This window comes from Lampris incognitus, chromosome 16 (genome assembly GCF_029633865.1).
Source record: "Lampris incognitus isolate fLamInc1 chromosome 16, fLamInc1.hap2, whole genome shotgun sequence".
Taxonomy (NCBI): Eukaryota; Metazoa; Chordata; class Actinopteri; order Lampriformes; family Lampridae; genus Lampris; species Lampris incognitus.
The window spans coordinates 6,263,956-6,289,159 of record NC_079226.1 but is presented as its reverse complement, the minus strand read 5'-3'; the positions used below and the strand labels follow the sequence as shown (position 1 = coordinate 6,289,159).

General features: G+C 47.1%; 1 protein-coding gene across 1 annotated transcript; it reads right to left on the bottom strand.

Moving 5' to 3' along the window:
* Window positions 1-1,372: 1,372 nt before the first annotated feature.
* Window positions 1,373-23,872, bottom strand: LOC130126696 (afadin-like). The gene is made up of 21 exons (XM_056296310.1): window positions 23,777-23,872; window positions 21,705-21,897; window positions 18,980-19,086; window positions 18,645-18,775; window positions 18,421-18,536; window positions 17,492-17,572; window positions 17,163-17,368; window positions 12,616-12,761; window positions 12,230-12,324; window positions 11,760-12,031; window positions 10,828-10,971; window positions 9,062-9,254; window positions 8,646-8,707; window positions 6,316-6,402; window positions 5,373-5,438; window positions 5,204-5,277; window positions 4,431-4,577; window positions 3,506-3,561; window positions 3,225-3,389; window positions 2,995-3,086; window positions 1,373-2,365 (listed from the first exon to the last, which is right to left on the bottom strand). The coding sequence occupies exons 1-21, from the start codon at window positions 23,870-23,872 to the stop codon at window positions 1,373-1,375; spliced, it is 3,522 nt and encodes a 1,173-aa protein (XP_056152285.1).
* Window positions 23,873-25,204: the final 1,332 nt, after the last annotated feature.

Genomic DNA, 25,204 nt, shown 5'->3' with positions numbered 1-25,204 from the left:
ATGGAGCCTCTAACCCCCACCCCCCCACCCCACCCACCCATTCATCTTCATCTTGTTGAAGATGCTGTTTACCAGTCGAGTCAAACTTCACAAGGCTTTAACTTTCACCGAGACACTTGAGCCCAGACAGAAGAGGCGCTGACGCTCCTTAAATGGGAGGTTTTCCGGAGATTTTGTCCTCCTGATATCCTCTTCCTGGTGTCTGTAGAGTGATGAAAGTAATGATGCTTATTAATAATGATAATGATAATAATGATGATTGTAAAAACACTTGAATCATTTATCAAGAAGTTTGTTTGCATAAATGCGAGGAAGTACCACCTCAGAAAAAAACGTGTTTTTACACAGTAGTTCATAGACTTATATTCTGTATTGTAAACAAAATATAGTTATCGACATAGTCTACAGACTTTTTGTAACTCAGGGATTCTAACACTTGCACAGTTTTCCACGACAGGAATCAGTCAATGCACCAGGGTGTCATGTTTTTAGGGATTATTATGGGGGTAAAGTATGATGCCTGGTTCCAGTAACACGCCACAACTGTCAAGTCCAGTGATCACAAGAGGAAATATTGTATGAATACTACTATTTTACTTGAATATTTAAAACTAACATCAGGTTGGAAAAGAGGCAAAGTTTAAACTCACTCTTTTGACGCCGTCTTGTGTAAATCTGGATCAAAATCACTTGTTCCTTGATCTGCTGAACGTAAAGAAATGTAATTACATGTGAAAATGAAAGGGTATTTAATAAACGGATGAAACTATCTGGGGAAAAAGTTGTTTTTTTTCTGATGGCTTGTGCACATGGGCCGAGTGATACCTGTGTTTGCCCTCGTCTTCTCCTCCTTTTGAGGAAGACTTCTTGGAGTTTTTGCCTGTTCTTCCGACTCCTTCAAGTCACCTTTTTGTTGTCCCCCAACATGCTTTTTGTTCTGCAGATGAAAGGAAGTGATTATCCATCCATCCATCCATCCATCCATCCATCCATTATCCAAACCGCTCATCCTGCTGTCAGGGTCGCGGGGATGCTGGAGCCTATCCCAGCAGTCATTGGGCAGCAGGCAGCGAGACACCCTGGACAGGCCGCCACACACACATTCATACCTAGGGACAATTTAGTACGGCCCGTTCACCTGACCTACATGTCTTTGGACTGTGGGAGGAACCCCACACAGACACGGGGAGAACATGCATACTCCACACAGAGGACGACCCGGGACGACCCCCAAGGTTGAACTACCCTGGGGCTCGAACCCAGGACCTTCTCGCTGTGAGGCGATCGCGCTAACCACCGCGCCGCGAAGTGATTATCATTTAATAAAAATGGACAAGAACATGAAGCATTCTGGTTTTTCTAACCATGTGCTTTACTGCATGTTCACAGGACAAATGTCAATGTCTGAGACGGCGTTCACCTGTGCTCTCTGATCCAATTGCTGTATTGTGATCATCATGTCCATATCATCGTCGTCATCATCATCTTCATCATCACCTCCTTTCTGTTGGATCTCCTGCAGTCTCTTCTGAAACTGCCACTCCAGGCGGAGCTTGCGTAGTCTGTCGTTCTCCTCCGCCGTGCGACTGACTTTAGCCTGAAGCTCCTGTACTTCCTGTTCCAGAAGTTCCACTTCCTGTAGCCTCTGCTGCTTCTCCAACTTCTCCCGGGCATCTCTCCGCCACGGATCCATCAACAGGCCACTGGCGTCAGACAAATCCTTGCTCATGGTGAAATACCGAGAGTCTTTCGGTTGTGTGGCACCAGCAGCTGGCTGCCCCTGAGTCGGTAGTTTTTGGAAGGACACTTGTTTGGCCGGAGTGATGCTCACCTGCGGCTTTGCTGCCTCTCGTCTTATGATTGGTCTTTGCTGCTGAGGCAAAACTGAGGTCTGAGGTAGCTGACCTGTCTTAGTTGTTGAGGCGGGACACGTGTAAGTACGACCAGTATGGAGTGGAGAACTCTGTTTTTGTCTGCCTTCGGGTGTTTGTCCATTTCCTTTAAGGTTCTGGCTCAATTTCACTGCCAGCAAAGAGGAATTTGGCTGGAAGGTGGCGAGCGGAGGATTCAACTGGGTCAAGCCTGGCCTCGCTATGGGAATGTCAATGCGTATTGGCTGGGTCGAGGGTGTCGGCGTTTTAGTCTGTGAGAGAGGGTTTCTCCACAAACCAGCGCCACTTTTGCAGCCAGCCTGCCAGTGTACCGTTGGGGAACTGGAATCGGAAAGGACGTCGTGACTCGAGGCACTTGGCCGCATAGGGAAAGAAGAATAACGGCTCATTGCCTGCTTCACACTCTGATCCCGCTGCTCCCATACATGATGTTGTTTGTCCACGCACAGGTTTTCCTGTGAAAGGGCTTGACGCTAAGGAAAAGAAACAGAGACACCGTTGTATTAAACTTTAACCTCATGTGGTAGGGCTAAAATGCTATTCACCAAGTGCGGGGGGAAAACCCCTCAGCTCAGCAGTTTCAGAAATGGGCATGATTCAGGATAACGTCCCGATGATGTGCGTGCTCTGTTAGCAGAGATCGCCACTAGCATTCTGAGTCATTATACGAGGCCATTTCATTCTTGCTAGTAACCATTTTGAAAGTAAAGTTGTAGGTTTTTCTACAAGTCTAACTCTAATCTCAGAACACGACTCTTTAATCATCAAAGTTTTGTCGGTTTGGCTTCTTGATACCAAAGCTGCTCCTAAGATTTACCATTAGGGGCCGCTTGTCGGAACTCTGACCATTTAAAGGACTCGAAGACCCTTTGGACATTGGATGTATTGGATTCAGGCTGGATTCAGACGGTTTCTTCCTGTCCAGGGGTCGAGGGTTTGGCAGCGTCAGGTATTCTCTCCGATATGTCTTAACGGAAAGAAGAACAGCATTGTCGATACCTTTTGACAAATGTCATGTTATTGCAGTAAAAGTCTTCCGACTAATTTTCGATCCGCAGGCCTCCAGAAGAAATTGGGATGGAAAGCCGACGAGACCACTCACATCAGTGCAGAGGTTGATGGTGGAGACAGCGGAGGTTCGGCTTCCTCTGAAAACCAGGTCAACGGGTTGTCCCTGGTCATCACCGACGGAGTCTGTTGAAGCAAAGGGATCAAAGATGAACACTGAGATGCTCTTGTACGACTTACCTTCAGCACTCATCTTATTTTCACAGCAGGACATTTATGAGCCCCACGGCAGGAAGTGGTCAAATTGGAGTACAGTAAACGCACCAGTCATGTTTGGGTTGGACCGGTAAAGCTGTCTGTTTCGTTGCATCAGCTGTCTCCGGTCGGCCCTGTGGTTGTCGTCCCACTGTTCAGCCGTGATGTGACCCACATCCTGGTGAATCAGGAGCGCTTCATCATTAGGTTTAGTACGTCGGGGGCCATCACCACCTTAAAAACCAGAGGGTATTTAAATCTGGGTCCCTTTTTTTTGTAGAATTGTGCAAGGCCATGCAGATACCACTGGACACAGAGGACCATGACAGACAGACGGGGTAAAAACACACGCTCTCCATTTAGTTTCCTCCAGTAGGATCGTGTGGGTGGATGTTGCTGAGAACTCCTGGCAGGAGAACAGAAACAGCAGACATCTGCACGTTCACTGTTTTTTTTTTGTTTTGTTTTTTTCTTTCACTCCGGAGTTTCAGTCAGGCAAGAAAGCTGGTAACTTTGTGCCGTCTTTTATATCTTCTCCCATTCCCAGTTTTTGTCACGTTTTGGACACGTAGGAAGGTGGCAGGAATTAGTGGGGATGGGTGGGTGGAAGGTAGAGGTAGGGATGTAAGGGGGATACTGAATTTTGTACTATTTACTATCCTTCTTATGTCAATCTGTGTGATAGCCTCCCCTCCATCCACAAACACGCACGTGTGTATAAAAAGACACACACACAAACACTTTCATACACAGCACTGCTTATAGACACTCTTGCTGTAAAAGTGAATATCGTTAAAACATCCATCCAGCCATTATCCCAACCACTTCTCCTGCTCTCAGGGTTGCAGGGATGCTGGAGCCTATCCCAGCAGTCATTGGGCAGCAGGCAGGGAGACACCCTGGGCAGGCCATCACTCACACTCACACACACATTCATACACACACACACACACACACACACACACACACACACACACACACACACACACACACACACACACACACACACACACACCTAGGGACAATTTAGTACGGTCGATCCACCTGACCTACATGTCTTTGGACTGTGGGAGGAAGCTGGTGCCCCCAGAGGAAACCCACACAGACACGAGGAGAACATGCAAACTCCACACAGAGGATGACCCCCAAGGTTGGACTACCCCGGGGCTCGAACCCAGATCCTTCTTGCCGTCACTGCACCACCGTGCCGCCCTCATTAAAACATGCCAGAGAAAAGCAAAAGACGAGACACTGGGGAGAAGAACACAAATTGACAGGGATTGATTTGTCCCTCTGTTTATACCTGGATCCATGACAGAATTTGGCTCACTTAGCAAGGCCTCAAGGCCATAGTAGGATGCGCCGAGCATCGCCACCTGTAGGGTCACAACTGGTCCAGTTCGCATTATGATGCCTGCCGCCCTAATTGGAGACAGGATCGAGAAGGATCAATAATGGAGGAATCATATCGCAGATTGAATTACACTTCTCAACCCCTCCACCGTAAAATCTAAGTCTGTGGCAGTTGAAGTCTGGGGTAAATGCATGGACAGTGATGCACAGGTCACCGTTTTCAGTAAGCTATCAGAACTTGTGACCTGACTGTAACTTCAGTAACCACTGGCAACCTCGAATCACACTTTTATCCATCACTGTGCACAAAGGCGGGAGGGTGGCAAGGCACCTGAAGAGGCGTGATTAGTGTTTGAGGCTAGTTACTGGTGTTATGGTCAGGTCATGTGTGCTGATGGAAATACATTTCCCAGTTAGGTCAGGTTTCAATGACATGAATAAGCCTTTGTAGACTTTATTTTATTTTCTTTAGATTTTTACCCATTTTTCTCCCCAATTGTACTTGGCCAATTACCCCATTCTACCGAGCCGTCCCGGTCGCTGCTCCACCCCCTCCGCCAATTTGGGGAGGGCTGATACATGTGGCGTCATCAGCCGCTTCTTTTCACCTGACACGGCCAATTGTGTCCAGAGTAGACCGCCACGTAACCCAGATGCCCTAAACTCATTTTAATGCTGAAAAAGTAGCTAGCTACCTTTCTTGATTGAGACCCACGAGGCTCTGACCATCCACACTCAGCAACTGGTCCCCAGCATTCAACCTCCCATCCTGCAGATGCAGACAAGGGCACGTAAGGTTTGTGATCTCGGCTGTGTTTTTCCTCAGTAATTTCAGCGGACATAACGATCTGAATGTGAGCTCACAATTGCAGCTGGTCCTCCCTTGACAACAGATTTGACATAAATCCCAAGTTCATCTTGTCCCGCTCCCTGTGGAAAAGCAGTGGGGTCGAGAGATGTTAAACCTTATTTCCATGCATTAAGCACGGGGATGACATCTCTATAAAGTACACAATACTCATCAATATTGTTTGTATCGCTGTAGCACCGCTACTTTAAACTGGCTTACTTTCATCATCGTTTCATTTCGACGGTCAGTGGATGACGGAGGAACCGCAAGGCTGATTGGCTGAGATGTTCATTTTCTAATCTCTAATTTCTAATCTCAGGGAGCAAAGACCTGGAGCCGCTGACAGTAACTGGTGGTGTTTGTGTCCAAATTGTAGAGCAGTGCCGACATAATTAGAGTCTCTGTGCTGCGATGTGTTTCATGGTGGACAGTTTTTGTTGGATTTCCCCCCCTTTTTTTGGGGGGGGGATCCCCCCTTTTTCTCCCCAATTGTATCTGGCCAATTACCCCACTCTTCCGAGCCGTCCTGGTCGCTGCTCCACCCCCTCCGCTGATCCGGGGAGGGCTGCAGACTACCACATGCCTCCTCCGATAAATGTGGAGTCGCCAGCCGCTTCTTTTCACCTGACAATGAGGAGTTTCACCAGGGGGATGTAGCATGTGGGAGGATCACAGTATTCCCTCCAGTCCTCGCCCCCGAACACGCAATGCATTCTGGTACATGTAGGCAATGTAGAACAGCTCTCTTGGCAGGAGAAAATCGATTTCTATGTCAAAATGAATTGTGCCGATGCGGTTATGGTTTTTCAAGACTGAACAGACCACCGGCATTTATCGGACATGCAGATTATTAGCTCTGAAAGTTCCCTTTTGCCGGATAGTTTTTTTGTTTGAGTGAGTTCAGGGTAGAATAAAGTTGGGGGAAATATCAAACAATGAAACGATAATCCACTTTACCTTGGCAGCCACGATGCTGATTCCCATCCCACTGTTCAAGGGTTTCTTCAGTGTGATAGTCACGAGGTCTGGCTCTCTGCATGCTCCCTGATGAAGAAAGAATATTTCACCCCTCGGTAAATTGCAGTTTTTATGTTGTGTGGATGTCATGCAGAGCTCTTTGGCACACAGTCTGGAAATTTCTTTTATTTATCTCCCCAATTGTACTCAGCCAATTACCCCGCTCTCCGAGCCATCCCGGTCACTGCTCCACCCCCTCTGCTGATGCGGGGAGGGCTGCAGACTACCACATGCCTCCTCCCATACATGTGGAGTTGCCAGCCGCTTCTTTTCACCTGACAGTGAGGAGTTTCGTCAGGGGGACGTAGCAAGTGGGAGGATCACGCTATTCCCCCAAGTCCCCCCCCCCCCCCGAACAGGTGCCCTGACTGACCAGAGGAGGCGCTAGTGCAGCGACCAGGACACATACCCACATCCGGCTTCCCAATCGCAGACACGGCCAATTGTGTCTGCAGGGATGCTCAACCAAGCCGGATGTAACACGGGGATTCGAACCAGGATCCCCATGTTGGTAGTCAACGGAATAGACCACTATGCTACCCAGACACCCTAGTCTGGAAAATATTTGCATCAAGCATACATAGTTGCAAGCCAGTTGAAACTCACCATATGGATAATATAGAGTATAATCATGGCTCCTCAGTATGTAAAAGATAATGATACGTGCAATAAGTAATGGATATGTAATGGATAATAATAATAAACTTTATATAGCAGGCGTCAAACCTTGACTTGTTGCCAAGTTCTCTACCAAACACAAATGAAATACATTGCTAATAATAACATATAAAACAGTAAAATGAGTAAAAACACATGAAAAAATTAGATCAAAGACATTAAAATTAATCACAGGTTTCCAAACAGACCAGTCTATAAAATCTAGTTTTTAAAGATCCAGTCCCATGAAAATCATCTTTTCCGATCTTACTGTATTTTTTAACGGAAAGTTTGTTAATGTAAAGTTTCCCAAAATATTGGAACTGTTGTGAAAATATGACCAAAGTACCCGACACACTATTCCCCTGGTTGTCAACATAATTGAACCCTTTCAGAAAACCAATCAGCTTCTGGTAATACTTTACATCTTCTAACACCCTGATTTGATTGGACAATCAAGGAATTGTCATTAGTCTGTCAGTTGGTCTATTTTCAAATAGTTGCCTAGCAACATCACGCAAGTTAGCAAGCTAGCCAGCTACTGCCAAAGAGTCTTGTGAACTCTACCTCCTGAGAATTAACTGCCTAGCAACATCATGCAAGTTAGCAAGCTAGCTAGCTACCACCACAAAGTCTTGTGAACTCAACCTCCTGAGAATTAACTGCCTAGCAACATCATGCAAGTTAGCAAGCTAGCTAGCTACCACCACAGAGTCTTGTGAACTCAACCTCCTGAGAATTAACTGCCTAGCAACATCATGCAAGTTAGCAAGCTAGCTAGCTACCACCACAGAGTCTTTTGAACTCAACCTCCTGAGAATTAACTGCCTAGCAATGCAAGTTAGCAAGCTAACTAGCTAGCTACCACCAAAGAGTCTTGTGAACTCAACCTCCTGAGAATTAGCTGTGAGAGGGGGTGCATCAACAGTTATAAAAAAAAAATCAAAATTATACTTATGAAGCTGAAAAAAATGACACATCTAACACATTGATATTTCACCTGTCTAATAATCATTGAACTGAATCTTTAAAAGTGTTTCACAAGATGATACAGATTTTGCTTGTCTCAGCTCCTTGAGGAAGAAAATCTCAACATTGTCAGAGCCTCGGTCACCGACTACACAGCGTCATGTATTGATGCTTTTGCCAAAGTGTCTCTTCAGACGCGAAAAGCACCCCTCGATGTCCGTATGAGGCACGGCAGGTGATCCACAGACTCCAACTTCCGTCTTGATTTATGAATGCTAATGATGTAAAGGTTAGGTAGTGGTGGAATTTTAGGGTTAAAGTTAGTGGTGGTTTATGTGTTAAGGGTTGTAGTAAACCCACCACATCTCATACAGATGCAGAGGGATGCATTGCAAGTAATTTATCAACACTTTAAAGTGTCGCTATATGACACCGTAGGATGTGAATAGGCTTAGCTGCCACAGGTAATAACTGTAGGCCTTGGGACAGACAGTCTGTGGTTGGGCTCATATAGTATGCTTAACAGGTCTTTAACTGAGTGTAATCTGGAGCCATGGCAAGTTCTAAAATGCTGAATAAGATTTTTAAAATCGAATGGATGAGGGTTTGTTCACCGGGTGTGCGCTCCCTGCAGAGGATGTTACTTCACCGAAGAACGCCGTCCAGTTTGCTCTCAAGTTGGGCCAGGTTTTTAAGGTGCAGAGCCCTGGAAGAACATGGCATCACACAATACCACACAATACAAGCAGTTCAAACAGCTAATTTTACACATGTATACAAAGCAATATGTGACCATACACATATAGAGATTTAAAAGGTGTGTATATTAATTACTCTGGGAAGTGATCAACTACATAACAATACAAATAAAGAAATTAATTCAGATTTATTATATTATTTGTATCAAGATGCAATGAAATTTGATCAGCATATAAAAGGTGGACGGGCTACAAATGATAATCAGACAATCGATCTCCCTGAATCAGGATTTCCAAAATTTGGAGACATTCCATTGATTGTGTTTTAAAATCCATTAAGGGAATATTAGTCTTGCCTTTACAACAAATTGGCTCCAAGAATTCACAAAATCCCGGCGGGATTCCCTTCACAGCATCACAGGAGTATCCTCCCTCTGGGAGCAGGAAGGGCAGACGGAGTTCCAGGCTCTCCTCCGCTTGGACATCACGTCCATCGCTGCGGACCAGGTTGTCTGCCGTGGTCTCTGCTGTTGCCAATACGCTGTCGATCAAACCCTGGAGGGCAAGGTTAAAAACAGCAAGGAGCATAGGGATTTTTTTTATTTTAAGAGGCATTAATGTATTCATGTTCATGCCACATAACGTTTCTCATTCTGTCGCAAGGCTTTGGAAGAGTGAACGTTGTATTTAGTCAATGGTCATACCATCCTTATTGGTTTTTCTATTTATTCAAGCTGCAGCCCTCCAGATAAGTGATTTCTGTTGAACACTTTGCAAACTAAGTAACTACAAATGTAATCGCAGTTTCCAGAAACATCCTTATCCCTTGTGTGTGTGTTTTGTTTTTTTTTTGATGTAAGCATCACCCCAAATTCCTTGTATGTGCAAACACACCTGGCAATCAATGAAATTTGAATGTGAAGACAATAATCTTTTTTTTATAATTTTTTTGTAAATTTAATAATCTTGAACTATGTATCTGATAAACTGATCTATAGGAGAAAGACATGCAGCAGAGAGAGAGACCTGTAGCAGAGAGAGCGAGAGGTGTAGCAGAGCGAGAGACCTGTAGCAGAGAGCGAGAGACCTGTAGCAGAGAGAGAGAGACCTGTAGCAGAGAGAGAGAGGTGTAGCAGAGAGAGCGAGAGACCTGTAGCAGAGAGAGAGAGGTGTAGCAGAGAGAGCGAGAGACCTGTAGCAGAGAGAGCGAGAGGTGTAGCAGAGAGCGAGAGACCTGTAGCAGAGAGAGAGAGGTGTAGCAGAGAGAGCGAGAGACCTGTAGCAGAGAGAGCGAGAGGTGTAGCAGAGAGCGAGAGACCTGTAGCAGAGAGAGAGAGAGGTGTAGCAGAGAGCGAGAGACCTGTAGCAGAGAGAGAGAGAGGTGTAGCAGAGTGAGAGACATGTAGCAGAGAGAGACATAGCAGAAAGCAAGAGCAACAGACTTGTAGCAGAGAGAGCGAGAGAGATGCAGCAGAGGAATACATGCAGCAGAGGAAGATGTGCAGCAGAGAGGAAGACGTGCAGCAGAGTGGAAGACGTGTAGCAGAGAGAGACGTAGCAGAGAGGAAGACGTGTAGCAGAGAGGAGGACGTGTAGCAGAGAGGAAGACGTAGCAGAGAGGAAGACATGTAGCAGAGAGAACGATGTGTAGCAGAGAGGAAGACATAGCAGAGAAGATGTGTAGCAGAGAGAAAGACGTAGCAGAGAGGAAGACATGTAGCAGAGAGGAAGACACGTAGCAGAGAGGAAGACGTGCAAGAGAGAGGAAGCTGTGTAGCAGAGAGAAAGACGTAGTAGAGAGGAAGACATGTAGCAGAGAGGAAGACACGTAGCAGAGAGGAAGACATAGCAGAGAGAAAGACGTGTAGCAGAGAGGAAGACGTAGCAGAGAGGAAGATGTGTAGCAGAGAGGAAGACGTAGCAGAGAGGAAGATGTGTAGCAGAGAGGAAGATGTGTAGCAGAGAGGAAGACGTAGCAGAGAGGAAGATGTGTAGCAGAGAGGAAGACGTAGCAGAGAGGAAGATGTGTAGCAGAGAGGAAGCTGTGCAGCAGAGAGGAAGACGTAGCAGAGAGGAAGACGTGGCAGAGAGGAAGACGTGTAGCAGAGAGAGAGAGACAGGTTCTCACAGCAGGTATGGTGGGCTCATCGGCTGCACGGACGTATCCGGTCAGTAATGTGTTGAGCTGCTGGGAGTTGAGTCTGAAGCAGGTACTCTGAACGTCTTTGGTGTCGTGAATGGAGTACTTGCTCATGGTCAGCAGTGCAGTCGCCTGGAAAGAAGAAGACATCTCAGTATATATATGACAATATATCTGCTAATATATCTGACAATAGATCTAATATTATATCTGCTATGTCTGGTAATTTATCTGATAATGTGTCTGGTAAACAGCATATTTGATAATAAATCTGATAAAGCTGTAGGTTGCTCAAAATGTATCCAACCCTGTAGGGAAATTTCACATACTGTATTTGAGATGAGAAAAAGTTAATAGAGTTTATCTTGTTGTAATTAGAAGAGTAACAAAGAGTTCAATCTAAACCAAACAGAGAGACCTAGACAGACAGACAGGTAAATAGATAGATGGATAGATAAACAGATAGGATGACAGCCAGACAGACAGACCCCAGATAGACACTTCATCCGGCCCACATACTGTGGAATGATGGCACTTGGGCGGTCTGCTCCGGTTTCCCAGATCTGGGCCAGAACCAAGCCATAGCAATGCCGCATGTGCCACATATTTGCCAAAGGTGGCCCATATTTGTTTTGTGATATTTGGGCCATATTCACCATTTACCACACGGGCCACTTCAGGGTCACATCCAGACTACATGTTGCTGAGAGCACCGCGTCTTTGCCAAAAAGGCCCACATTTGATTTGGCATATTTGGGCCATATTTGCTATTATACATGTGGGCCACTTCAGGCTCACGTCCATTTTGTCAGGGCCAGAAGAAGAACATCAGTGCCACATCATTGCCTGAAGTGGCCCACATCCAGATGCTATCTGGGACAGACAGACAGATAAATAGATACAAAGACAGACAGACAGACCTGGAGTATGTGTCCCAGGTGACAGTCGGCAGCCAGTTCCAGTCCCTGTCTCTCTGCCCAGGCCTCTATCCCGCTCAGCCTCTGTCTCAGGGCGGCCCCCCAGTAGTGGGAGCGCAGGCCCAGGGCCCCAGCCTCCGACCCCATCAGCTGGTTGAAGAGCCAGGCGCTGAGGAAGTGGAAGAGCTGGGAGAACAGCTGGATGGTGAGGGCGGGATTGACCCGACAGCGCCGCAGCAGAGACATGGCGTTCATCAAGGTGTTCAGCACCATCTCTGTTAGCGGGCACAAGACAAAACAAGAGACCGCTGAAGGGCTCCCCGCCGGCCTTGGTGAAGCTAAAGCAATATACGACACCGCTCTCTGGAACCCAGGACCTTCTTGCTGTGAGGCGACCGAGCTAACCACTGCGCCACCATGCCGCATTTATCATATCAAATGGAAAAAAGAGGTCATTATAAAGGTGGGTGTACCTATACCAGTAGGCAGTGGACCGTGTTTCTCTGGATCAATCAGAAATGTTGGCAGATGTTTTGTAAGTTCATTCTGCAGACACTGAGTCAGGCACCTTGAGGAATAAAAGGACAAATATCTCAGATTTATCAGGATTTTATCGTTTCTGGCATCATAAACGCTTAGCTTCATGAAACCTTCAGGTAAGGTGAGTTGGTGGGAAGATAAGTTAGTTTTTGATTCTTTTAACCTGTACTTGGATTGTGAATCAAAACCCCGTCATCTAACGGCGCTGCTGTCACTCACACAAACACGCCTTCTTGCAAACTTTTAATCATGACATTTAATAAAACTCTTAATTCTTAAAATTGACTTTTGTACAACAAAGCATGGCGTTTTTCCTCACCTGTAAGACTTGTGGACAAGGTGAGAGAGGTCCACCTGAGCTTGCTGTGTGAGAGGGCCCAGGTCCTTGTCATTCTTGATGAAGTTTAGGAGCTCGGAGGAGTTGGCCATCCAGAAGGCGAGACCACCAGCGCTGGTCTGCTGCTTCTGACACAGGAACACAACAATGTGCAGTGTAATGCAACCTGGCGGTGGACGCAGCTGAAACAGCTTATTTCCTCCAAGAAAGGACGGGGGGGGGGGACACTCCCCCGTCCTCCTAATCCTTAAATGGTCTCTACTGGCACTTTGCAGGTAATATGAATCATCTGTTGGTGTCAGCTTTTACCACTGTCCTTAGACACCATTATTATTGGTGTCTACTATTATGCCCTCCTCCTACCTGCACCTGATGTTTTATGCCCTCCTGTGTCTGTTTTGGGTATGAACAGAGTGAAGGAAGCTATTGGTTACCATGATACTTTACTGACAATGGTAATACAAAAAAAAAAGGAAATTAAACTGGTTTGGACACGTTTGCCGAATGGAAAGCACACTTGCAAAGGACACCCTGCAAGGCCTGGTAGAAGGGATCGGCAAGGCCTGGTAGACGGGACCTGCAAGGGCTGGTAGAAGGGACCTGCAAGGCCTGGTAGAAGGGACCGGCAAGGGCTGGTAGAAGGGACCTGCAAGGCCTGGTAGAAGGGACCTGCAAGGGCTGGAAGAAGGGACCTGCAAGGGCTGGAAGAAGGGACCTGCAAGGCCTGGTAGAAGGGACCTGCAAGGGCTGGTAGAAGGGACCTGCAAGGCCTGGTAGAAGGGACCTGCAAGGGCTGGTAGAAGGGACCTGCAAGGCCTGGTATAAGGGACCGGCAAGGCCTGGTAGAAGGGACCTGCAAGGGCTGGTAGAAGGGACCGGCAAGGGCTGGTAGAAGGGACCTGCAAAGGCTGGTAGAAGGGACCTGCAAGGCCTGGTAGAAGGGACCTGCAAGGGCTGGTAGAAGGGACCTGCAAGGGCTTGTAGAAGGGACCTGCAAGGGCTGGTAGAAGGGACCTGCAAGGCCTGGTAGAAGGGACCTGCAAGGCCTGGTAGAAGGGACCGGCAAGGGCTGGTAGAAGGGACCTGCAAGGGCTGGTAGAAGGGACCGGCAAGGGCTGGTAGAAGGGACCGGCAAGGGCTGGTAGAAGGGACCTGCAAGGCCTGGTAGAAGGGACCTGCAAGGCCTGGTAGAAGGGACCGGCAAGGGCTGGTAGAAGGGACCTGCAAGGGCTGGTAGAAGGGACCTGCAAGGGCTGGTAGAAGGGACCTGCAAGGGCTGGTAGAAGGGACCGGCAAGGGCTGGTAGAAGGGACCTGCAAGGCCTGGTAGAAGGGACCTGCAAGGCCTGGTAGAAGGGACCGGCAAGGGCTGGTAGAAGGGACCGGCAAGGGCTGGTAGAAGGGACCTGCAAGGCCTGGTAGAAGGGACCTGCAAGGCCTGGTAGAAGGGACCTGCAAGGCCTGGTAGAAGGGACCGGCAAGGGCTGGTAGAAGGGACCGGCAAGGGCTGGTAGAAGGGACCGGCAAGGGCTGGTAGAAGGGACCTGCAAGGCCTGGTAGAAGGGACCGGGAAGGGCTGGTAGAAGGGACCTGCAAGGCCTGGTAGAAGGGACCTGCAAGGCCTGGTAGAAGGGACCTGCAAGGGCTGGTAGAAGGGACCTGCAAGGCCTGGTAGAAGGGACCTGCAAGGCCTGGTAGAAGGGACCTGCCAGGGCTGGTAGAAGGGACCTGCAAGGCCTGGTAGAAGGGACCGGGAAGGGCTGGTAGAAGGGACCGGCAAGGGCTGGTAGAAGGGACCTGCAAGGGCTGGTAGAAGGGACCGGCAAGGGCTGGTAGAAGGGACCTGCAAGGCCTGGTAGAAGGGACCTGCAAGGCCTGGTAGAAGGGACCGGCAAGGGCTGGTAGAAGGGACCGGCAAGGGCTGGTAGAAGGGACCTGCAAGGCCTGGTAGAAGGGACCTGCAAGGCCTGGTAGAAGGGACCTGCAAGGCCTGGTAGAAGGGACCTGCAAGGGCTGGTAGAAGGGACCTGCAAGGGCTGGTAGAAGGGACCTGCAAGGCCTGGAAGAAGGGACTAGGAAGAGAGGGAGGCCGAGAAAACCAGAGTAAACAACATGAGAGGGTGGCTACGTAGCGAAGTGGAGGCGGGGAGAGCTGCGATGGATAGGGAACGGTGGAAGAGACTTGTTGAGGCATCAGCTGTGCTCCTACGACCTCCATAGGTTACGGAACTGATGATGACCATGATGATGATGATGATGATGTGTCTGTTATGTGTCAGTGCAGATCTACTTTGTATTTCAATTCTACTCGCCGCCTCTTGATGATCGAAGCCGCACTTACACTTGATGCACTCAACATGTACTCTTGCCTGTGATATGATTACTATGAAGCAAATGTACTACTACTACTACTACTACTACTACTACTTTATAGGGTTCTGCTATGCTATGGTTACTGTTTAGCAAATGTACTACTACTACCTCATACAGAACTATTGTGATATGCTCACTATGTAGCAAATTTACTACCACTACTACTACTACTACTACTATTACTATTGCTAAATTGAGTTTCCTTTATTAATCCATCCATCCATCCATTATCCAAACCGCTTATCTCAATCGGGGTCATGGGGAAGCTGGAGCCTATCCCAGCAGTCATTGGGTGGCAGGCAGGGAGACACCCTGGTCAGGCCACCACACAGCCATTACATTTCAGTCACAATAAAAATGTCTTTTTTGTCTTTCCAAAGAGAAGGAAACATGCAGGTGATGCTCTCCCTTTTTGCTAGCACCTCCATCTGTGAACAGACTTTCAGTCTCACGAACCTGGACAAGACTAGGCTCCGAAGTTCACTCACTGACACTCATTTGCAGAGTATCCTCACCCTGTCAGTGAGTCAGCTGCAGCCTAACACTGACCGACTTGTAAAGGGCGAGGACCAGCTTCACGTATCTCCCTAGCGGTGCTGTCTGATATTGCGGTTGGTCATGCACCGGATGACTGAAGTGAAGCACCAAATTATGTCACGTTTACTTCTGGTTCTGACGGTTTGAAACTGAGTTCCCAGCACTTGAATTAAATTGAAATATAATTACAAAATTAAATGTGACGTAGTGAAAGCACCTTTATTAATCCCCTTGGGGAAATTAGTTTACTACAAATCAACCCATCCTAGTTGTGATGCGTGTAGCTAGGAGCAGTGGGCTGCCGCCTTCACGCCGCGCTCAGGGACCAACTCCAGTTCTTTTCCCATTGCCTTGCTCAGGGGCACAGACAGGAGTACTAACCCTAACACGCATGTGTCTTTTCGATGGTGGGGGAAACCGGAGCACCCGGAGGAAACCCACCTCAGACACGGGGAGGACATGTAAACTCCACACAGAGGATGACCTGAGTTGACCCCCAAGGTTGGACAACCCCGGGGTTCGAACCCAGGACCTTCTTGCTGTGAGGTGACGGCGCTAACCACTGGGCCACCATACCACCCACTACTACTACTACAACAACTACTACTACTACTGCTACTACTACTATTTCATATAGTACCACCATGTCATGATTAATATGTAGTAATTTAACTACTACTGCTTCATATAGAACTACGATGATATGTTTACTGTGTAGCAGATTTACTACTATGTTAGGATTACAATTTAGCAAATACACTACTACCTCTACTTCATACAGTATTTTGATATGATTGCTATTTAGCAAATGTACTCGTTACTTCCTGCAGTATTACCATGATATGATTACGTTTTAGGAAATGTACAACTACTACTAGTACTAGTTAACTACTACTACTATGTATTGAACTATGATGAAATGTTTACTATGTAGTAACCTTGTCTCTCTTGCTTTGCCTCCAAACCGTCCAACCTGAGCTGTCCCTCTAATATACTCGTTCCTAATCCTGTCCTCCTTCATCACTCCCAGTGAAAATCTTATCATCTTCATCTCTGCCACCTCCAGCTCCTCCTCCTGTCTTTTCATCAGTGCCACTGTCTCCAAACCATACAACATAGCTGGTCTCACTACCATCTTGTAAACCTTCCCTTTAACTCTTGCCGGTACCCTTCTGTCACACATCACTCCTGACACTCTTCTCCACCCACTCCGCCCTGCCTGCACTCTCTTCTTCACCTCTCTTCTGCACTCCCCATTACTTTGGACAGTTGACACCAAGTATTTAAACTCATCCACCTTCATCACCTCTACTCCTTGTATCCTCACCATTCCACTGTCCTCCCTCTCATTCACACATATGTATTCCGTCTTGCTCCTATTGACTTTCATTCCTCTTCTCTCCAGTGTATACCTCCACCTCTCCAGGCTCTCCTCCACCTGCTCCATACTCTCACTACAGATCACAATGTCATCCACAAACATCATAGTCCACGGAGACCATGTTTTCAAAGTGTTGTGACTTCTTAATTAACACACCTGAAATGAGTAGTTGTATCTACTGAGATTCACCTCCTCTTTCGTGTTAAGGTTGGGGAAACTGAAAAGTGACTTTGACTTGCCTCGACCACCTTTTGGGTCATTGCCACCATTTTGTTGCTCATAGATGTCACTCTATGTGTCCGCCCCGAGATGCCGGGACTTTGGCCTTGATCGCGTTGGAAAGCGAAGCGTCCTGCTGCATAGAGGACGTAGGCAGGGGACAGCTTGAAATGAACCGTGGAGCTGTTGGTGTAGTTTATGACGGCGGACAAGAAGGAATCCTCTGCTGAAATATAACACAGAAGGAAGGAAAGGGTTACGAAAAGGAGGAGTGAGCTCTGACTAGCAAGCACTTTTGTGGTTGTGGTGGTGGTGGTGGGGGTGTGGAGGGGTGTCTTATTTTACTCACAGTTTTCGCAGAATTTAATCTCAACTGGGAGTCCAGGTTGATTCAAGGAAATAGGCTGAAGGCTGCGCATGTGCAGAACTCCTGAATACGAGCACAGAAAACCAGCTCGATAAACACGGTGTTAGCCTTGCTACAAAACAGACCCCTTTCACACCAGACTGAAATCCCGGGTTTTTACTGGGATTCTTTCTGTGTGAAAGGGTCCATGGGCAGTTTGATGGGTGATCCCTTGGATCTGAAGAAACCCAGAAAAATACCAGCTGTCATGCGTTGGGGATGGCTGGTAGTGTGATATAAAACATAGTGCCCGCTGACCCTGAATAGATCAGCCCTCCCCAGAGAGTCAGGGTTAAATAGACTCGTATAGAATAGATTAAGATACAATACAACAGAACCTTATTGTATATAAAAGACAGAATATAACACATCCATCCATCCATCCATTATCCGAATCACTTATCCTGCTCCCAGGGTTGCAGGGATGCTGGAGCCTATCCCAGCAGTCACTGGGCGGCAGGTGGGGAGACACCCTGGACAGGCTGCCAATCCACCACAGGCCCACACACACACATTCACACCTAGGGACAATTTAGTACAGCTGATTCACCTGACCTACATGTCTTTGAACTGCGGGAGGAAACCCACGCAGACACGGGGAGAACATGCAAACTCCACACAGAGGACGACCCGGGACGACCCCCAAGGTTGGACTACCCCGGGGCTCGAACCCAGGACCTTCTTGCTGTGAGGCGACTGCGCTAACCACAACGTATACAAACTAACACAAAGTCAAGGGTCATCTAGTTTTGTTCAGCTGACTGGCTGCCATTGGGACGTATGCACATCAGGTCATCGTGGGTTTGCCCCCCATTCTGCCGTTCATTGTGTTACCAACATTTTGATGCCACACTTTGCACTTGGCTGCTCACCCGGATCAGACTGCCTTCGTTCTTGCTCTTTGTTTTCTGCACGCCCGTGGTCACTCTTCTTCATCGGGCGGGAACAGACATGAGCCGTGTTGTTGTTCGGCGGTTTGTCAGTTGACCTGGATATTTAGCAGGGAAATCAGAATGTCGTTATATCACTTGGTCATTGTTCGAGGCCAAAAGGCCATAGGGACATTTTAGGTTGAACTGGGCAAAAAAAATCTTACTGGTTCCCATCCTCCGCGGTCTGGCCAGTAGCCTTAGTTTTATTCTTCTCCTTCTTCTTTTCCTTTCTCGACAGGGTCCGCTTGAAGTTTTGCATCATACTTCCCTTTTCCTTCTTCTCATGACAGCTTTCCTGTGTTGTCCAACAACACGTGAACACATACCATCAAGACAACCGCATGATTAACAGGTGACCTGAGGCACCAAGTACCGGCCACACGAGCTCTTATTCAGTTGCAAAATACTACCTAAATCATCACTTAAAACCTTATTTGACAACTCTGTTAAGGCTCAATTAATTGATAAACATATGCAAATGAGTACGGTTAATCGGCACCTCCAAACTCTCCTCGTCTTTCTTTAGGACGAATCGCCCCTCCCTGTTGTCTGCACTCCAGTTTAACTGTACAACCAGAGGTTTGTCATCCAGTTCCAGTCGGCGCTCTTCTCCCATAGTTAAGAGAGACAGGTACACAGGGGTTAGATAGCGGAAACTCTCAAATGCACCATGCAGCACTGAATAAATATCCACGTTGCTACAGTCTGCTGCTGAAATGAAATGCAAAGCCTACAGGATCAGGCCAGGATCAGTCCAGGATCTGTCCAGGATCTGTCCAGGATCTGAAATGTTAGAGCTTGGTAAGCAGGGCCAGATTAAACGTCATCAAGTTTATGTAATCGGATTCAGGTTAAGAAATCAGAATCAGAATCAACTTTATCGGCCAGGTGTGCCTACGCACACGAGGAATTTGACTCTGGTACACAGCAGGCCCTCACTGGCTACAAGCCTCCTCCTCAGACCTTTGGCGGTTCCCCCCACCCTCCCAGATGCACTGAATGACTTCTATGCATGATATGAGAGACTGAACAACGTGCTGGTGGTGAAGACTACATCCCTGATGGATGACCAGGTTCTGCAGGTGACTGCAGATGATGTAAGAAAGACCCTGCCCAGAGTCAACCCACACAAAGCTGCGGGTCCAGAGAGAACCCCGAGCTGAGCCATCAGGGACTGTGCTGAGCAGCTGGCGGATGTCCTTGCTGACATCTTCAACATCTCGCTGTCCCAGGCAGTCATCCCCATGTTTCAAGTCTACCACTATCTTGCCAGTGCCAAAGAATTCCCCTGTGTTCTGCCACAATGACTAACGCCCCATTGCACTGACTCCCATCATCATGAAGTGCTTTGAGAGGCTTGTCATGAAGCACATCAAGTCCAGCCTTCCCTTCACTCTGTACCCTCTCCAGTTTGCATACCGCACTAACCGCTCCACAGAAGATGCCATAACCTATGCTCTTCATCCAGCCCTGTCCCACCTGGAGAGAAAGAACAGCTATGTGAGGATGTTGTTCATTAATTTGTTGTTCATTAGTGTCTGCGGTGGGTTTTCCTGGGTGCTCCAGTTTCCCCCACCATCAGAAACACATACATGTTAGGGTTAATACTCCTGTCTGTGCCCCTGACTGAGGCATGGCAAGACGAACTGGAGTTGGCCCCCGGGCGCTGCATGGTGGCTGCCCACTGCTCCTAGCTGCACAGCTAGGATGGGTTAAATGCAGAGTGTAATTTCCCTACGGGGATATTAAAGTATATCAAAATAACTTTTTTTTTAATTAAAAAAAAACTTCAGCTCAACTTTTAACACAATCATACCACAACACCTGATTGGAAAGCTGAGCCAGCTGGGCCTTAACACTTCCCTCTACAGCTGGGTGCTGGACTTCCTCACAGGGAGGCCACAGTCAGTGCAAATTGGCAAGATCACCTCCAGGACCATCACACTGAGCAACGATGCTCCACTGGGCTGTTTGCTCAATCCGCTGTTGTTCACCCTGCTGACTCATGACTGCACAGCATCATCCACCTCCAACCTCATTATAAAGTTTGCTGATGATACCACAGTGGTAGGTCTCATCAGCAACAACGATGAATCATCATACAGAGCGGAGGTGGATCAACTGGCAATGAGGTGCAAAAACAACAACCTCTCCCTAAATATAGAAAAAACTAAGGAGGTTATTATTGACTTTAGAAAGACCAGCACCCACCATACCCCTCTGACCATCAATGGCATGGACATGGAAAGAGTCAGCAGTGTTAAGTTCCTGGGAGTTCACATCACAGAGGACCTCTCCTGGTCCTCACATGTCACTGCACTCTCCGAGAAGGCCCAGCATTATCTTCACTTCCTGCGGCGTCTGAAGAAGGCGGGGCTCCCCCCACCCATCCTCATCACATTCTACAGAGGCACCATAGATAGCAATCTGACCGGCTGTGTCACTGTCTGGTATGGGAACTGCAAGGCCTCCGACTGCAAGTCCCTACAGCGGCTATTGAAGACAGCTAGAAAGATCATAGGATCTGCTCTCCCATCCATCCAGGCCATCTATGACGCATGGTGCACCCGGAAGGCTCTCAGCATCTTGAAGGACCCCACCCACCCTTCCCACATCCACTTCACGCTCCTGCCCTCTGGCAGGAGGTACCGGAGCATCCGTGCTGCCTCCACCAGACTATGCAACATTTTAATTCTCCAGGCTGTAAGGTTCCTCAACAACCTGAACCCTTAGACCTTCCATAAAATTACTTTTTGACCTTCTCACTCACTGTCTGTGTCAGGTGTGCTTGTGATATCTAGGTCTGTGAAGTAATTTTTGTTTTTAATGCACGTTTTGCTTTTAATATTTATTGCGTGTTATTTGTTTTTATGTGGCGCTGTGGTCCATGTGAAACATCGTTTCGTTGCCTTGTATGTATGACACATGCATATAAGGCAATGACAATAAAAGCAGTCTTAAATCTAAGTAAACGAGTCTGCATGAGAACGTAATTATTCGTGCTCGTTTGTTTTTGGCTCTTCAATGTTTGTTTCTACTATCAGAATACTGGAGCTAAGCTGTAATTAAAGGGCAGGAGGATTGTATGGTTAAAACCTGACCTGACAAATTCCTGTTTATAGTTTTATGACCGCTGTGGTCCCCTGGTACAGGCCTCCATCACAGAGGCCCCTGGAATAAATGCCAGAGTGTTTTGTTTAGCCCACAGTGTCTACAGAGCTTACCCTCCCTACTGTGGATTTCATAGAGGGAATAGCAAGTGGTCAACATCTTCATGTCGGGCCTGAATTTCTCTGACAGCGTCTCGATGACTTCACGGGTGGAGCAGCTGCTGGAGACACGCAGACACTTGGTGGCAACATTGCCCACGATGTGGTCCTCCAGGTAGAAACGCACAACGCCGTGAAACTCCAGGTTCTGTCATGAAAAACAGAATAAAGAAGACTGTTTTTGTCTGTTCCTGTGTTGGCTCTTACTTTCATGTTTTCCTTATTCGTTTAAGCAAAATTATTCCGTCATAAACCTGGTAAATGTGTTAATTGCACCCTAAATTAAAAAAGGAACCCTGGACAAAGTAGGCATTATGTATGAGGTACCACAAGGTTCGATTCTTGGACCATTACTATTTAATCTCTATATGCTCCCACTCGCACATGTTATAAAGAAACACAAAATAAATTATTATAATTATGCAGATGATTCACAACTGTACAGATCCCTATCTCCTGATGACCTAGATCCCATACATTCCCTAACTCGGTGTATTGATGATATTAATCTATGGATTTGAGAGAGAGATCCTCCGCAACCCTGAGAGCAGGATAAGCAGTTTGGGTAATGGATGGATGGATGGATATCAGAGAACTTTGAACAACTGAACAAAGACAAGACAGAAATACTAATTTTTAGTGCAAAAACTCAGACAGAGAATTGCAGCTCAGCTCAGCTGTCTGTCTCTGGAGAGCAAAAGTGAAGCTCTGAATCTGGGTGTAATCATAGACAGCAATCTAAATTTCAGGAGCCTTAGTAGTCGTAAGTAGTATATTTGCTAAACAGTAATCACATAGTAGTACCATGTGAAGTAGTATATTAATGGTATATTTACTACATAGTAATCAAATCAAAGTAGTATGTATATGAAGCAATATAAAGATAATAAAAAAAAATAATGATGATGATTCTTATAATAATAAACTTAATTTAAGGCGGTATTTATCCATTTATCGTAGTAGTAGTACATTTGCTCCATCCTAATCATATCATAGAGGTACTTTAAGAAGCAGTAGCAGCAGTACATCTACTATATAATGGTCCAGAGTTCATGTCAAGTGTATTTAGTGTGCTGGAGCCTATCCCAGCAGTGATTGGGCGGCAGGCGGGGAGACACCCTGGACAGACCGCCGAGGCCATCACACAGGGCCGACACACACACACACACACACACACACTTTTTAAGTATACCTCTTCCCTCCCCCCTTTTTCTCCCCAATTGTACTTGGCCAATTAGCCCACTCTTCCGAGCCATCCCGGTCTCTGCTCCAGCCCCTCTGCTGATCCGGGGAGGGCTGCAGACTACCACATGCCTCCTCCCATACATGTGGAGTCGCCAGCCGCTTCTTTTCACCTGACAGTGAGGAGTTTCACCAGGGGGACGTAGCGCGTGGGAGGATCACGCTATTCCCCCCAGTTCCCCCTCCCCCCGAATAAGCGCCCCGACTGACCAGAGGAGGCGCAAGTGCAAAAACCAGGACGCATACCCACATCCGGCTTCCCACCCGCAGACACGGCCAACTGCGTCTGTAGGGGCGCCCGACCAAGCCGGAGGCAACACGGGGCACCTCTTAGACGACACGTAAGCAACCGTCGTTTTCTTTTGCTCTTGTTGTGCTTGCTAAAGATATGCTGGAGAACAGGATCCTTCAACTGTACTTGTACTTTTAGGCATTTTAATACTTACACTATTCAGAGTTTGTTCAAGTCAACTCATAGTATACAGTTCACAGTATATAGGCATACTTCAAGTACACTTACAAGTACACTTACACTCCTATAAACTGAACAGTGGGCAATGAAGTCCTCGAGAGTAACATCATAGTATACTGATAAGTGGGTTTTTAGTTTACCAAAGTTAGCATGCTTTTTATATTTGAGTATACTTCAAAAGAAAAAAACCTAGAGTATAGTATTTTTTGTAAAGGTGTCATTAATAAACTCGTTTCCTTCAAAAGACTTTACCACCGGAGCTACTCAGAACGACGTTCCCCCCACAAGGTGTTGAATGTCGTGCTCCGCTGACCTCGTCAGGTTGACTTATTTCAAACAAATCCAGCCGCTTGTTGTTCCACTGCTGGATGACAAGTGCCAAGCGCTCCCGTGCTTCTTCCGAGGGCATTTTCCCACCAGGTTACCCCAAACGATCTGTTCCTACCCCGTTCTCGCCCTGGTCTCCGAGAGAATATCCAGTTCGGGACTACTGACCAATTTATCTCTGCTGGGATTACTGGTAGCCCACCCCTCCTTCAGCCCAACCCACATTTAGTTATGTGGTCTTTCTGCATAATATTCACCCCAGCAGCCCCTGATCCACTCCACCCCCACCCCACCCCACCCCCACCCCATTCCCTCCTTTAATAACGGGCCAGTGAACCTTTGTTATGCGGGCCAAAAACAGCCTATCATGGCTCATCCATGGTGAAGAAAATGATCCATTCCCTGCTAGAAAAAACAAAAATAATGCATGTAAAGCACCAAGTGACATCCCTTTTATGTGCAGAGTGACTTGGGTGCAGAGAAAAATAGATTCTGAGTTTTAACTTTCACTTTTATTAAAATTTAGCAGACTTGCTATTAGCGACAGTGTATTTCGATAATCGGTCTGAGGTCACTGGCACGCGTCAGTATTTGGACTGAAATACATTAAATGAAACACAACAACACGGTAAATGCCACGATGAGACATGCCGTGTGGGTTTCTCACACCGTGGGAGCGTCCCTACCCTCCACTTTTCATGCATACCAGTGATTTTCAGCATAATTCACGGTTACGGGTCTTCCCAGTCTTGTCAGCACCGTCCTATGTGGGGCAGCTTTTGTTCATTCATGTCAAGGGCGCTGAAGCTTTCTGGGCAAACCGATGAGGAACAAAGGCCTCAACATACATCGAGCATCACTTGGACATGCAGTAAACAAAATCAAGAACAATCCAGACTATTGTCGTCTGGAGGCCGGATGGGAAATTTGCAGTACATTAAAAAAAATACACTCGTCTCCCCGTGTCTCTCTCTAGCGGGATGCACTCCTTTCTAAAAGTCTGACTGACGCTGTGGTCACGTGGAAACGTTGCAAAGCCTACTGCTATTTTTATGAATGCGGTAGGCCTGCATGGTGGGTAAGTTGATACGTTTTCATCATCTTAAGACCCTTTAATTCCATTCAACAGGTTTTATAACATTTAAAACACTGGCCCACAATCTGACAATAGTTGATTTTGTTTTTGTTTTTCTTTGTTATTTCTTAAATAATGGCTTTTTTGTTCCAAGGATGTGAGGTTTTCTGTTGACAACAGTCACACTCAGCCATTCACATTGACCACATACGTACCTTTAGAGCAAGAATACCAGCTACATTACCGAAACACACATTTACAGGACTGAAATGGTCAGCAGGCTTTTGCCGTCAGGTTGCCTGGGCTGAGGAACTCAGTTCTTGGCTTTTATTTTATCGC

What these genes read in the sequence shown, in the direction of transcription:
- LOC130126696 (XM_056296310.1), bottom strand. Translation starts at nt 23,872, where the DNA reads ATGCCCTCGGAAGAAGCACGGGAGCGCTTGGCACTTGTCATCCAGCAG. An exon ending in ATTCTTGGAGCCAATTTGTT is followed by an intron (nt 8,708 to 9,061) that starts GTAAAGGCAAGA and finishes ATGTTCTTCCAG; the next exon opens with GGCTCTGCACCTTAAAAACC. An exon ending in TCAGCATCGTGGCTGCCAAG is followed by an intron (nt 5,439 to 6,315) that starts GTAAAGTGGATT and finishes GCTTTTCCACAG; the next exon opens with GGAGCGGGACAAGATGAACT.